At 33.4% G+C, this 11,836-nt stretch overlaps 1 protein-coding gene across 1 annotated transcript; it reads right to left on the bottom strand.

Annotated features, from left to right (window-relative positions):
- Nucleotides 1–525: 525 nt before the first annotated feature.
- On the bottom strand, nt 526–11,391 carry LOC127711849 (matrix metalloproteinase-19-like). The gene is made up of 11 exons (XM_052218013.1): nt 11,201–11,391; nt 9,717–9,805; nt 7,551–7,710; nt 6,837–6,922; nt 4,757–4,899; nt 3,830–4,081; nt 3,411–3,617; nt 3,001–3,165; nt 2,461–2,603; nt 1,410–1,561; nt 526–840 (listed from the first exon to the last, which is right to left on the bottom strand). The coding sequence occupies exons 1-11, from the start codon at nt 11,336–11,338 to the stop codon at nt 738–740; spliced, it is 1,638 nt and encodes a 545-aa protein (XP_052073973.1). The 5' UTR covers nt 11,339–11,391; the 3' UTR covers nt 526–737.
- Nucleotides 11,392–11,836: the final 445 nt, after the last annotated feature.

The following is an 11,836-nucleotide window of genomic DNA, read 5'->3' as shown; positions in this document are numbered from 1 at the left end:
TAGATCTGGTGTGATCAATTTAATGCATTATGTTGGGTGTGTTTGACTTGGTTTTAATTTGATATAAGAAAACTACAATATGTAATTTCATCAGTAAAGTGGACATTCATCTCGCCTGTTTTCTCTGGACAGGAGTGAGAATGTAACACAGGGACCCTAAGTATGTTCTCCTGGGCTACTAAGGTAATTGTAACAGGATATTGGAAATAAATTGTATTTGAATTTAAAAAAAAAATAAATAAAAAAAGATAGATATAAGAAGATGTGGTATGAGTGCCAATGAGACAACTCTCCATCCAAGTAAAAAATTATAAAAGTAAACCATTATAGGTCAAAGTACGGTTTTTATCACGGAGCCTTGGCTCACACCGAACAACAAGCTATAAAGGGCCCCAAAAATTACTAGTGTAAAACCATTCAAACGGGAAAACCAACGATCTAATCTATATAAAAACGAGAAACGAGAAACACTTATGAACCACATCAACAAACGACAACTACTGAACATCAGATTCCATTCATTCATTCATGCGTGTCTTTATTTCCTCATAATTAAGATATAATGAATTTATAACATTAATTACATATCACACAATAAAAGGAATAAACGAAATGAAAAAAGGAAAAAAAAGAGCTTTATACATATACAGACAAATAAATAGTTAAGTCACTCGGCATAAAGTCCCTATGCAATCGTTAATGATGACATATCATGGTATGATATCATTTTTGAATGGTTACTTTGGAACTGAGTTACAAACTCCTCTGATCCAGGACGGTGCTATGTCTTTTGGATAGCCTGCAATAACCCGTCGTTTTCTTGGATCCATTTTAATATACCTGAAAATGTATTTGGCTTGATTTAATTAATGATAGATGTGACATAATTTATATTTCAATATCATTTTAAGTTGTCACATCCGTTGCTCATCGTCTTCCTATTGAACAAATGATTATAGCAGGGATGTTATTTGCAAGCAATAGCTGTTCAACCTGTTCAATTCAATATTTAAGAACGAGAATACAATGGAGGCGATATAAAACGATAGTCGAAGAAAGGCAGACAACACAATTGGTCAAAAGAAAAAAGATGAACAGAAAAAAAACATTCCACAAAACATTATACAGAAACTAAACATTAAGCAAAACGATCCCAGTTAAAAACTCGGGATGAACTCAGACGCTCTTGAAATAATGATTGAACATTGCCTTTGAACTTCTAAAATGTATGTAACTGACAAAATACTTTTATAGTAATTTATTGTGGATTGTGACATGTGCACGGTAACATTATCTTTTCTCTATGCTTTGAAAACAAATAACAGAATTCAGTATGATGGTTTCATTTACACAAGAAATGCATGCGATTCCTATACAAATTTCTCTATAGAAATAAATCATGTACTTACTTTGATCCTTTAAATAAATAAATATAATTGTCGGTCCATTGAATCCCAGCATCAGGTGAATTGGGTACACCTATCCAATAAGATGAAATTGGCAACTTATATCTTGGCAACACATCATCCATATATTTATTGAATTCCCAGAAATATGTATCCTATAAGTATGCACATGTACGTCCATTATTCAATATACAAACATTAATAAATGCTAAACACTATAAAAGCCAGTTTACAATAGTCGGCTAACGTTAAAGTCAAATCTAATTTGGCCATTAAGAAAGATTAGAAAAAAGAAAATACCAATTCAAAGGGTGTCAGAAGTAGAAAAGGTCACGGTCAAACGAAAAATAATATACCGCCACGTGAATGCTAAGATGGTTATTTAGCTCTGTACTTTAAGGTGTCAGACACAAATCGTTACTGTATATGTACGATCAACTACAAAAAAACTTTTTGTTGAGGTCTTTGTCATATTTATTTCTATGTTTGTTTGAAAATTTTAGTCAGTTGTGTTGTATATCTGTGATGTATGTTTACACAGTTTTGACTGCTGGATCCCAATAATTGTCACATTAACCTATTATGTTTGTTTGGGTTGCTCACCCAATTGTGTACATATAACGGAACTAAATACAACTGTCATACACGTGGGATGATCAGCTAGCTATAAAACCAGGTCTAACCCACAATTTTGTTCGGAAAATGCCTGTACCAGGACAGTTGTTTTCCATTCGTTTCGATGATTGATATAGTCCAATGTTTGATTTTATCAGGTTTTACGGACTTTCCCTTTTTGAATTTACCTTGTGTTCGATATTGGTGTTAATATGTTTTTGGTTATTAAACTCAAACTAGTCTCAGTTCCCAGTTATATAACCAGCCCAGTAGCCAGTACTTGGTACTGGCATGAACATACGGATATTGTTTTATTGAAATATGCAGTAATATTGCTGCATCAAGCATTACTGAAAAGCAATTAATTGTCGAAATTCACATATGGTGCACTTAAATTGATGCCGTTAATATTATCATTTCTAGAAATAGATATACTTACACCAAAAAGGTAAATCTGTTCGTCTCTCCAGTGGTTTTTATATGTGAATGCAAAGTTAATACGTTGACGTGAAGGCATGTTTCTCATTTCTTTTGGGTATTGATCATCCAACTTGAAATTAGTATACCTCCATAGACGTCTTCCTATAAATATAACTTTTTAATTCACTCATGTAAGATTGATTTATTACATAAAATCGTAAAACAAAACCCACAACATAACGATCATTTCAATTTAAGAATGTCAACTTATTTCCTATCTCCATTAAAATTGAACTATATAATAATGATTGAATAAATGTTCTTGTGTTCTGCAATGATTTATAAGCTTGAAACAATTAAAACTATAACTATATATAGGTAATAACATTCCTATCCAATTGCTCTTTTTGCGTAGCTATATCATTTCAAAAACGCCTTGTGCGGAATTTAGAATTTAACTGAATGCAGTATGTGAATAACAAAAAAAGAACAATGAAAACGTATAACGAAAAACGATTAGCTACGATATAACATACGAACATATTTATCTCAATTTTACCTTTAATTATGTAGACATGATTCAGAGCATGAAAAGCAGCTGAAGGATTTTGTGGTGCTTTAGGAAATACATCATACGATTTCTTAGGATATCTTTGCGCCATTCCAGCATTGCCTAGTTTATAAACTTCCATGTTTCTAAAGGCATAAGTATTACCATCCAGACCTGAAAAGTGGAATATATTACAGCAAATTGTACATCTACTCATATCTTCTTTATTTTTTTCTAATGCAAGCAAACGAATAAAATTAGTATAAAATCCCTCTTTTACTATTGCATTTTTTTTTTATTCCTGTGCTTTAAGTAGCGCCCAATTGATATTCGTTTTTACCATAATCACAGTAAGGTGTTCTTGATCATGATGCATATAATATAACAAAAGTAGGGAAAAAACATTAAATTAAACAAACCTAACGTAATCGCATCAAACGTAAGATTACAATTTCCACCAGGTAAATTGGGTTTGGTAGTGGTGTCAGGGAAATTAGAGATTATTTGTGTTGTCCTTCTTGTGACTGATCGGTTTGTTGTCATACTTTGTGTTGTAGGTCTCCGCCGGGGCGTTTGCCTCACTGATGGAACTGTCATTGATGGCGTCGACGTTTCTGAGGGTGAACCTGAAAAAAATTAGATTATTTGGTAAATTTAAAAGAAAACACAAATTTCCTACAACAAGTATACAGTTCTCTAAAAGTAACAACATGCCCTTCATGCACTAGGCTATATTCTACATTATCATATCATTACAAGGGTTCATTGTATTATGGTTTTCATGACTGGTAAATGGAGAAAATGTAATTGTATACATAAAAACGTAATAAAGTATCACCGTATAACGACTGTATTCCTACAATATCGTCATAGTGAAGTTTCCATCCCTGACTCTGAAACCTATAGGCTGGGTACATCAAGGAATCTGGATTATTAGAATGCCCAAGACCTAAGGCATGACCGAATTCATGAGCAGCGACTACCTCCAGATCTATACCGTCATTGGCGTTACCCCTAAATACCCACATTTCATCCTCGTCGAAATGTGTACCACCATCCGTTGGATAGTATGCATGTGCTAAGACTCTCCCTGAAATAGTAAGTTGATAAAAGTTTAGTATTAGATTTAAATAAGATTGAATAAAATATTTCATAAATTCATTAAACAATAATGTTTGTTGTTTGTTGTTTGCTTTTTGTTATGGCTTTGTAAGTCTGCCGTCTTCGACTTACGAGCTAGAATATTCATTTTGTGTCTTCCGCCTCTCTTGGTCAAGTGGCATCTCTCAAAAAGTCACGTGAATTGCGAGGAAAATGTAATAAAAAATAGGAAATTCAGGGGGGAAGTGAAGTAGAGACATATTGTTGTCAACAATGGATATTGTTTTGGTCGAAATTCAATCCCTAAAACAAGTATCTGTAAACATTATGTTAATTCGAACTCTAATAAGAATTTCAAAGGAACATTAACTGAAATAGCAATTATAATTTGGTTTAGTGGTTTAGTGGTGCACCCGGGTAACAATAGGGCAACGAAAGAAAACCGCAGTGAGGGACAGACATTCATAAAAAACATAAATTCCCCTAAACTAAAATTGCTCAATATGTGTTCAGTCGTCTTTTTGAAACGTTGTTGATTAGTGTAAAGTATATTTGTCACTGTTAAAAAAACATTCCTTTTTGTGCAAAAGTTTTCTTTTTTTACTTTTACTTGTTTTCATGTATAATTTATCTTTTTGACAATTTATATCATAACGCTACATACCAGGACCATCAAAACTATTTCCAACACCGTCACCATGGTTACCTCTTGCAAAGTATATTTCTATATCTGGATCTCCGTTTGTATACTCAAATTGTAATGGCGTCACATCCGACCATTTCTTAAATGAATTCTCAAAGGCAAATCTTCATTAATGAATGAAAGAAAGGAAAATTAGGTGTAACCTATCCATAAAACTGTTTTTACACCGCATTAAAGTAAATTTATAGGCTTTCCAAATTGCCTTCTGCTTAATTACTTAGCAGCTGCCATTTCAATCATATTTAGATACCTCTTATATGATCGGTTATTGTATGGACCCCTTAATTGATATACATAGATACTTAACAGAACATCGCTTATTGTCAGAGTAAATATGGTAATCTCTGGTTGGCTTCTCCTGTTCAGACAGTAGGCATATGCTAGAATAGGGCTTCCGTTTGACTGATCGGGATGCATAAATCCGATGCGTCTTTTAATAAAAAGTGTCACGTACTTTGCACTTTAGATAACCTACATTAGCTATCTGAGGGTCCGTAGATAGCCTTTTGCAAGGCTACATTTCTACCCTTTTCCAACATTCATTCTTCATTTCAAATGGCAATCTGAGTTGCCTGCCTTCGTCCCGGTTACCCTACCTTGCAGAACTTTCCCGTTGTGTTTTTATTATTTGTTCTCGTCTTGAATATGCTTGAAATGATTGCCACTGGACGTTTAGTATGCAACAATCAGTTATTCAGGTTTGAGGTAATGGTGATAAATTATTAATATGATCACTAATGGTTAATCTAAAAACAGAAGAGTTACCGACATAAACATCACCGAAAACAAAACAAAAAGTCAAATCTTTCTATGTCCATTTTGGCAACAAAGCAAACTTTTAACTACATGCAATATCTTGCTTCTTAATTTTAAACTGTGACTCCAAACATGTCTGGGATATCACTTCAAACATGTCTGGGGATATTACTTCAAACATAACTATATCGTTAGTGAATATCACGTATGTAATGGATAAACCTTGCAATTTTTGGATCTGAGTTGATTGTCTGCCATGTTGACAAATTTATTGAAGAAGTATGACTTAGACTGGTTTCGACCCTTGTCTAGAGTTGAAGACTGCATGCTTGTTAATCGCTGTCACATTGATCATAGCTATTCTACATTTACCATGCATACGTCTTACACGCTAGTATTTAGAAAATGTCGGCGGCAAAATAAACTGACTTTTATATCACAGATGCGTTTTTCTATACTAAAGTTTCGTCAATTTTGTTAATTTTTACTTCAAAAACTTTACGTAAAATACTTACGCTAAAAAAAGAACCAGCTTATTTTTTATTTCCCTGGGAAACTTTTCTTGAATACCAGTTGAATCTGTATAGTTTCCCAAGGAAATAAAAAGTAAGATCATGGTATTATTTTACGCGTAGGTATTTTCAATATTTTGCACCAGATAGCTTGTTTTCCTAGTGATTTATTTCTTATATGGTTTCCCTGGGAAATAAATTGACGACAAATGTAGTCAGCTGCGATAAGCAGTGATGATAATATCAGATTATTACATGGCATTTTTCATATCAGATGTATTATTAGCCCAAGGTTCAATATCAGCCCAGGAGCCGAAGGCTCGAGGGCTGATATTGACCGAGGGCTGATAATTCATATGATATGAAAAATGACATGTTATGATCATTTTATCATATGCTTCGACAATGGAGAACAGTTTAATTTATTGATCCTTTTAAGTGGTTCTCAAGTAGAAGTTCAAAAAGTGAAAAGTTTACGGATGAAGGACGCCGAATGTAATACATCCGATATGAAATCTTTCTATCATATGCCTCAACAGAGGAGAAAAACAACAGTATAAAATATTTTTTATATTGACGATTAAAAATAATCAGCAAAACATAATGAACACTGTTTGGAAAAGTCAACATTTGTAAAGTAACTTGCTAACTCATACTGGAAACTTTGAAAAATCCATTCGGCTCTTGAGCTGATATTGAACCTAGTGCTGATAATACATCGGATATGAAAAATGCCATGTAATAATCTGATAATATCAAAGTGCATATTTTACCTTTGTGTTGAGGACGGAAGCTTTCTAGAATATCTCGTAGTTTTCCAAGAAATGATGTTTTTATTCCACTTATAACCTACAGTGGATCAACATAATAATAAATACAGGTCGTAGGTCAATGTCACAAAAATATAAACTTTTTTTGTGCCGAATACAAACAAGTTTATATTTTTCTGACATTGACCTAATATTGTTTTTATATTGCAGCTTAAATTAATACATTGATCGCTATTTAAATTGCAACACAAATTTCAAACTTATTTTCATCCCTTAATGAACCCCTGATTGTGGAAAAAGTGATCCATGATGAAATTGACATTCCACAAAATATAGCTTTGTTACTATATTTAGGAAATAACCACAACTAGTTGCATTATAAATACAGATCGTATGTGAAAAATTCTAACAAAAATATGTCTGAAAAAGACTCTCATGTAGTATTGACTATAGTACCATCAATTTGTTCCAGCTTGTATTTAAACAAATACATTGCTGGTGGGTCGCAGTGTCATTCATAGCCGGTAAACAAAACAAAAACAATGGTTTTTTTTCCCGGAAAGTAATGCTTTTATTACCATTAACACTTGCCCAAATATAGCTTTATATGACTGTACTAAAGTATGGAGTTTATTATTAATCAAACCACTGAGCCAACCCGCTATACATTTTTAATTATTTATGTTAATGTGTGGCAATGACAATATTACATTAGGACAATAAGTGCTGGATATATTTGCCTTGGGCTGTAAATGGTGCAGGTCCATTTGGTCCTTTGCCCATATCTGGAACTCCACAACGAGGTCGTTTCATTTGGACAATAGTATTCTTATCCATAATTCCAGAAACTGCCAAACCGTAATATTCTTGAAATAACCTACAATGTCGTAAAGGATTCAAATACAACAAGTAAAAGATACGAAGACAAATCGATGTTCCCTTTGAAAACAAATGTAGCGATGTAGAATACTTTTTAATTTTGGTTTCTTTTTGACTGCGATGTACTATGTTCTTTTCAAATATTATATTTATCGTTATGTCGGAGCATACATGAAAAACATCTTAAAGATGTGAGATAAACATAATTTGCAATTTGTTTGTTTTGAAAACATATCTTATTTGTGTCGATAACATATAATTATATTAAATATAAGCAATGTAAACAGTTTTCTCATCATATGTTAAACTGGATAAATCATGAAAACAAACATGCGTATGAGATTTTGTTCATTGCTAAAGACCGTACGTTGACCTATAATTGCTTACATCCACGTCTAAAGCTTTTTTTTTTTTACATCTAAACCATTACTGGTTTATTCTCGAGTAGCGGACTTACAAAAAATGCATGCAACAAAGCAACATACAAGCACTTAATTCTAAAACTAATGTATATATTTTTTCAAGTTTTATTACTGTAAATGTAATTGTAATGAGGCAACGGATATAGTTACTTCTAGATTTATCGAACGCTCATTCCATTTAATATGGAAAGTCCAATTAGATAAGATGTCTTTTACATGAAACTCATTTTTGTTTTCTTACTCATAAAAACTAAGCAGAGGATACCGAGGGAACATCCAAAACTCATAAATAGAAGAGAAACTTACAACGCCATTACAAAATCCGAAAGTCGATGAAACGACAAAGAAGTCAACAAAACACTAGAGCGAAAACTAAAGACTGAGCAACACTCACCCAAATTTAAACAGACAGGGTAAACAGATCCTGCTCCACCACTGGCACCAGTCATGTTGCTCATGTTAAGTACACATTTGGTAATAAGTCAAAATCGAGGAGAGGTAGGCGGGATTGTGTTTACTACAATTGGAACATTTCCCTGCACTACATAGAAATGGACTGTTCACAATTGGGTTCTGAAACAATCCCTTTTGTCGTATGGTGGTGATCTCATTATCAACTTCTAGATGATCCAAGTCATGAGAGGAGAGAGAGTTAAACTGTATATGTGGTATCTTTTATTTCAATTTCGTTAGGATAGATGTTTTTAACATATATAGTCACCAAGCTTTGAATTATTTAGTGGAATTATTCATCAAGTGTCAACAAAATTATCATATATTCCTCTCGTTTCTCGTTTTTTGTATAGATTAAACCGTTGGTTTTCCTGTTTGAATTGTTTAACACTAGTCATTTGAGGGCCCTTTATAGCTTGCTGTTCGGTGTGAGCCAAGGCTCCGTGTTGAAGGCCGTACTTTGACCTAAAATATAAAATGGCTTACTTTCTATACAATTTGACTTGGATGGAGAGTTGTCTCATTGGCACTCATACTACATCTTCTTATCTATATTTATCAACTCGAATAACATTCATAATTTCAATAAAACAAAATATGATGCTTTATAAGTATGCAATTAACAAAATCTAAATTGCTGCCTGATAAGTAAAGGAACTAGGTGATTTAGAGTTGACTTACGTGAGTTTCTATTTACTGCTGACGACCGTAGGATGATGATTACAAAGTTCGTTATGGTTGATTCCTGTTAACCCTGATTTGCAAATGCCATTGTCTCGTTACCATTTACCTCCTATTCTGTTTGAGTAACGGCTTGCCCCTTGTTACCGTTCGCCTCTTATTCCGTGGATTATAATATACTATATAACTTGATATTCTGTTGTTTATATAGATTGAGAATACGATAGCAACAAACCTACACATTCTACACATCAAAAGCTGAAAATCTAAAGGACCATACTACGCAGAGATTACTAGCAACGGGCTAATATATTTACTTGTCATCCTGGCCGAAACTACGGACAAGTGAAAACAAAGAACAACAAACAAGTATTATAACTTTAAAGCTTAACTTATTATGCTAATATAAACTAAGTAATACATGAAAATAAAAGAAAACCGCATGTACCTTACAGCTCTCTCTCTACTTTCAGCAATGTGAGAAATGTTTCCTTCTGATGTTGGCATTTCCATATATCCAAACTTCTCTAGAAAGTTCTTAAATTCAAAAAGAATAAACCAATTTTTAAACACTGTTCATGTAATTATGAAAATAAAAAATACACTTTATAAATTGCATGCGTTCGATATGTTTTTCTGGATTTACCTTCATCCAGAACGCTCAAACCCAAAATTATTAATTCAGTGATGTCAAATACTTGATGCTTAATATGACCAAAGATCATACAGGCATAGGTCAACTTTGACTCAGGGAGTTGGAAACATATTATCATAAGAAGTTTTAATTTGTCAAGTTAGAATTTCAGAAAAGATATTAGTATTTGTAAGTAAAATCGGGAGAACAGAGTCTACTGTTTTCATGTAGATGTAGTATTACTATCTATATTTTTCGGCCTTATCGTAATACTAAAACAACGAGATGTTTTTGGTTGCTTTGAAGTTCGGGTTTTGATTATCGTAAGAAACATGTCAATAAAACATTCTGTTCCTGTCCCAAGTGATTGATTGATTGATTGATTAATTATTGATTCATTGATTCATTGATCGATTTGTTATTGATTGATTGATTGATTGATTGATTGATTGATTGATTGGTGTTTAAACACGCCACTTTCAACACTATTGGTTATTTATTGGTGGTCAATTTTATTATTACATGGTGGATGAAGCCGGAGTGCCCGGAGAGAACCAATGACCTTCATCAGTTAAACTGACAATCCTAGTCGAGCGATCCTGCAAACCCTCAGTGTTTACAGGCTAGTGATACAGTAGTTGGACTACTTAGACCGAGCCCAACTTCGGTTGTTGCTTTGTACATACATCAGGCCGTTGATTTACTTATTAGAATTGTTTTACATTGTCGGTGCATTTTATAGCTTGCTATGCGGTATGCAGTATGGGTTTTGCTAATTGTTGAAATCCGTACGTGACCTCAAATAGATAACATTTACGTCATTGTGTCTCTGGTGGATGAATTTGTATTGTTGGTATTCAAACCACATCTCCTTATTTTACTAAGATTGATGTCCGTGTGGCTGTTTGGGATATATAACTACACAGTCACGCTCAGTCTAAATGAGAATGTCAAAGCCGAAGTCTTGTGTAGGTAGAGCCCCATACTCTTTATTTGTTATAGAACATTTGCAACAACTCTTTTATAGATCCGTAGATGGTCGGTTTCTGTCCTTATTCAACATACCTTCTGTTTCTAGTGGCAGTGTACAATTTCAGACTTTCATTCTGGCCGCCCTACGTTACAGATCTTCTTGTGGTACTGTTTGTTATTTTTATTTCACCCTGAATACGCGTGAAATAGTTGCCGCTGGACTTTAAACATACAACAATCAATCTATATACTGCAGTAATTCATGAGAGTGTAATTTGATGTTCAGTCTTTCTATATATATGTTTTTGAAGAATATAAACACTTACATCAGCACTGAAGTGGAAATTTCCGAGGGATGTGTCGATGTCATTTGTACCATTTTCATTACCATTCACTTGACTAGTTTTCGATGGTATAAATCCACTCATTAAACAGATACACAATATTGAAATGTGAGTTTGCATCGCTACTTCTTTTTAAAATTTATTTTTTTTTATCATTAAAACATTGCTTATTTATACAAAACAAGCTTCCGGATGAACTTTTATGAAATCATCTGTTTTTAGTGTATGGTCATCATAGATAGGCTTTTGTTCACGTACAACAAACAGTCAAGACTTTTTAAAAAAGAATGTTATTTCCTATCAAATCATAATGACATTGTTATAATGTGTCGATTTATGTAATCAAGCTACGTGAAGAAATGTATGTCCCGTCCCGATTCTCTAAGCACTTATTGAAGTACGCGTGGATACATTTAGCCATAAACATGATAATCAGACCCTACCAAGTGGGAATCAGATCCATGATTGAATCCTGTTCCAAGCGATTTTTACTACTGCGCTTATAGTCAAGTAATACCGCGCTGAACATGCTGAAGTACGTCCATTATTCGTTTTTTGGTTCATGTAATAGCATGAGAAAAAAAAACATATATGGCGACGTTTTCAATAATACAGTTT

Source organism: Mytilus californianus, unplaced genomic scaffold (genome assembly GCF_021869535.1).
Source record: "Mytilus californianus isolate M0D057914Y unplaced genomic scaffold, xbMytCali1.0.p SCAF_8, whole genome shotgun sequence".
NCBI classification, from domain to species: domain Eukaryota; kingdom Metazoa; phylum Mollusca; class Bivalvia; order Mytilida; family Mytilidae; genus Mytilus; species Mytilus californianus.
This window is presented reverse-complemented; position numbering and strand designations above follow the sequence as displayed.

What these genes read in the sequence shown, in the direction of transcription:
- LOC127711849 (XM_052218013.1), bottom strand. Translation starts at nt 11,338, where the DNA reads ATGCAAACTCACATTTCAATATTGTGTATCTGTTTAATGAGTGGATTT. An exon ending in ATTTCCACTTCAGTGCTGAT is followed by an intron (nt 9,806 to 11,200) that starts GTAAGTGTTTAT and finishes TTTGAATTTAAG; the next exon opens with AACTTTCTAGAGAAGTTTGG. An exon ending in CTTCCGTCCTCAACACAAAG is followed by an intron (nt 4,900 to 6,836) that starts GTAAAATATGCA and finishes TCATTAATGAAG; the next exon opens with ATTTGCCTTTGAGAATTCAT.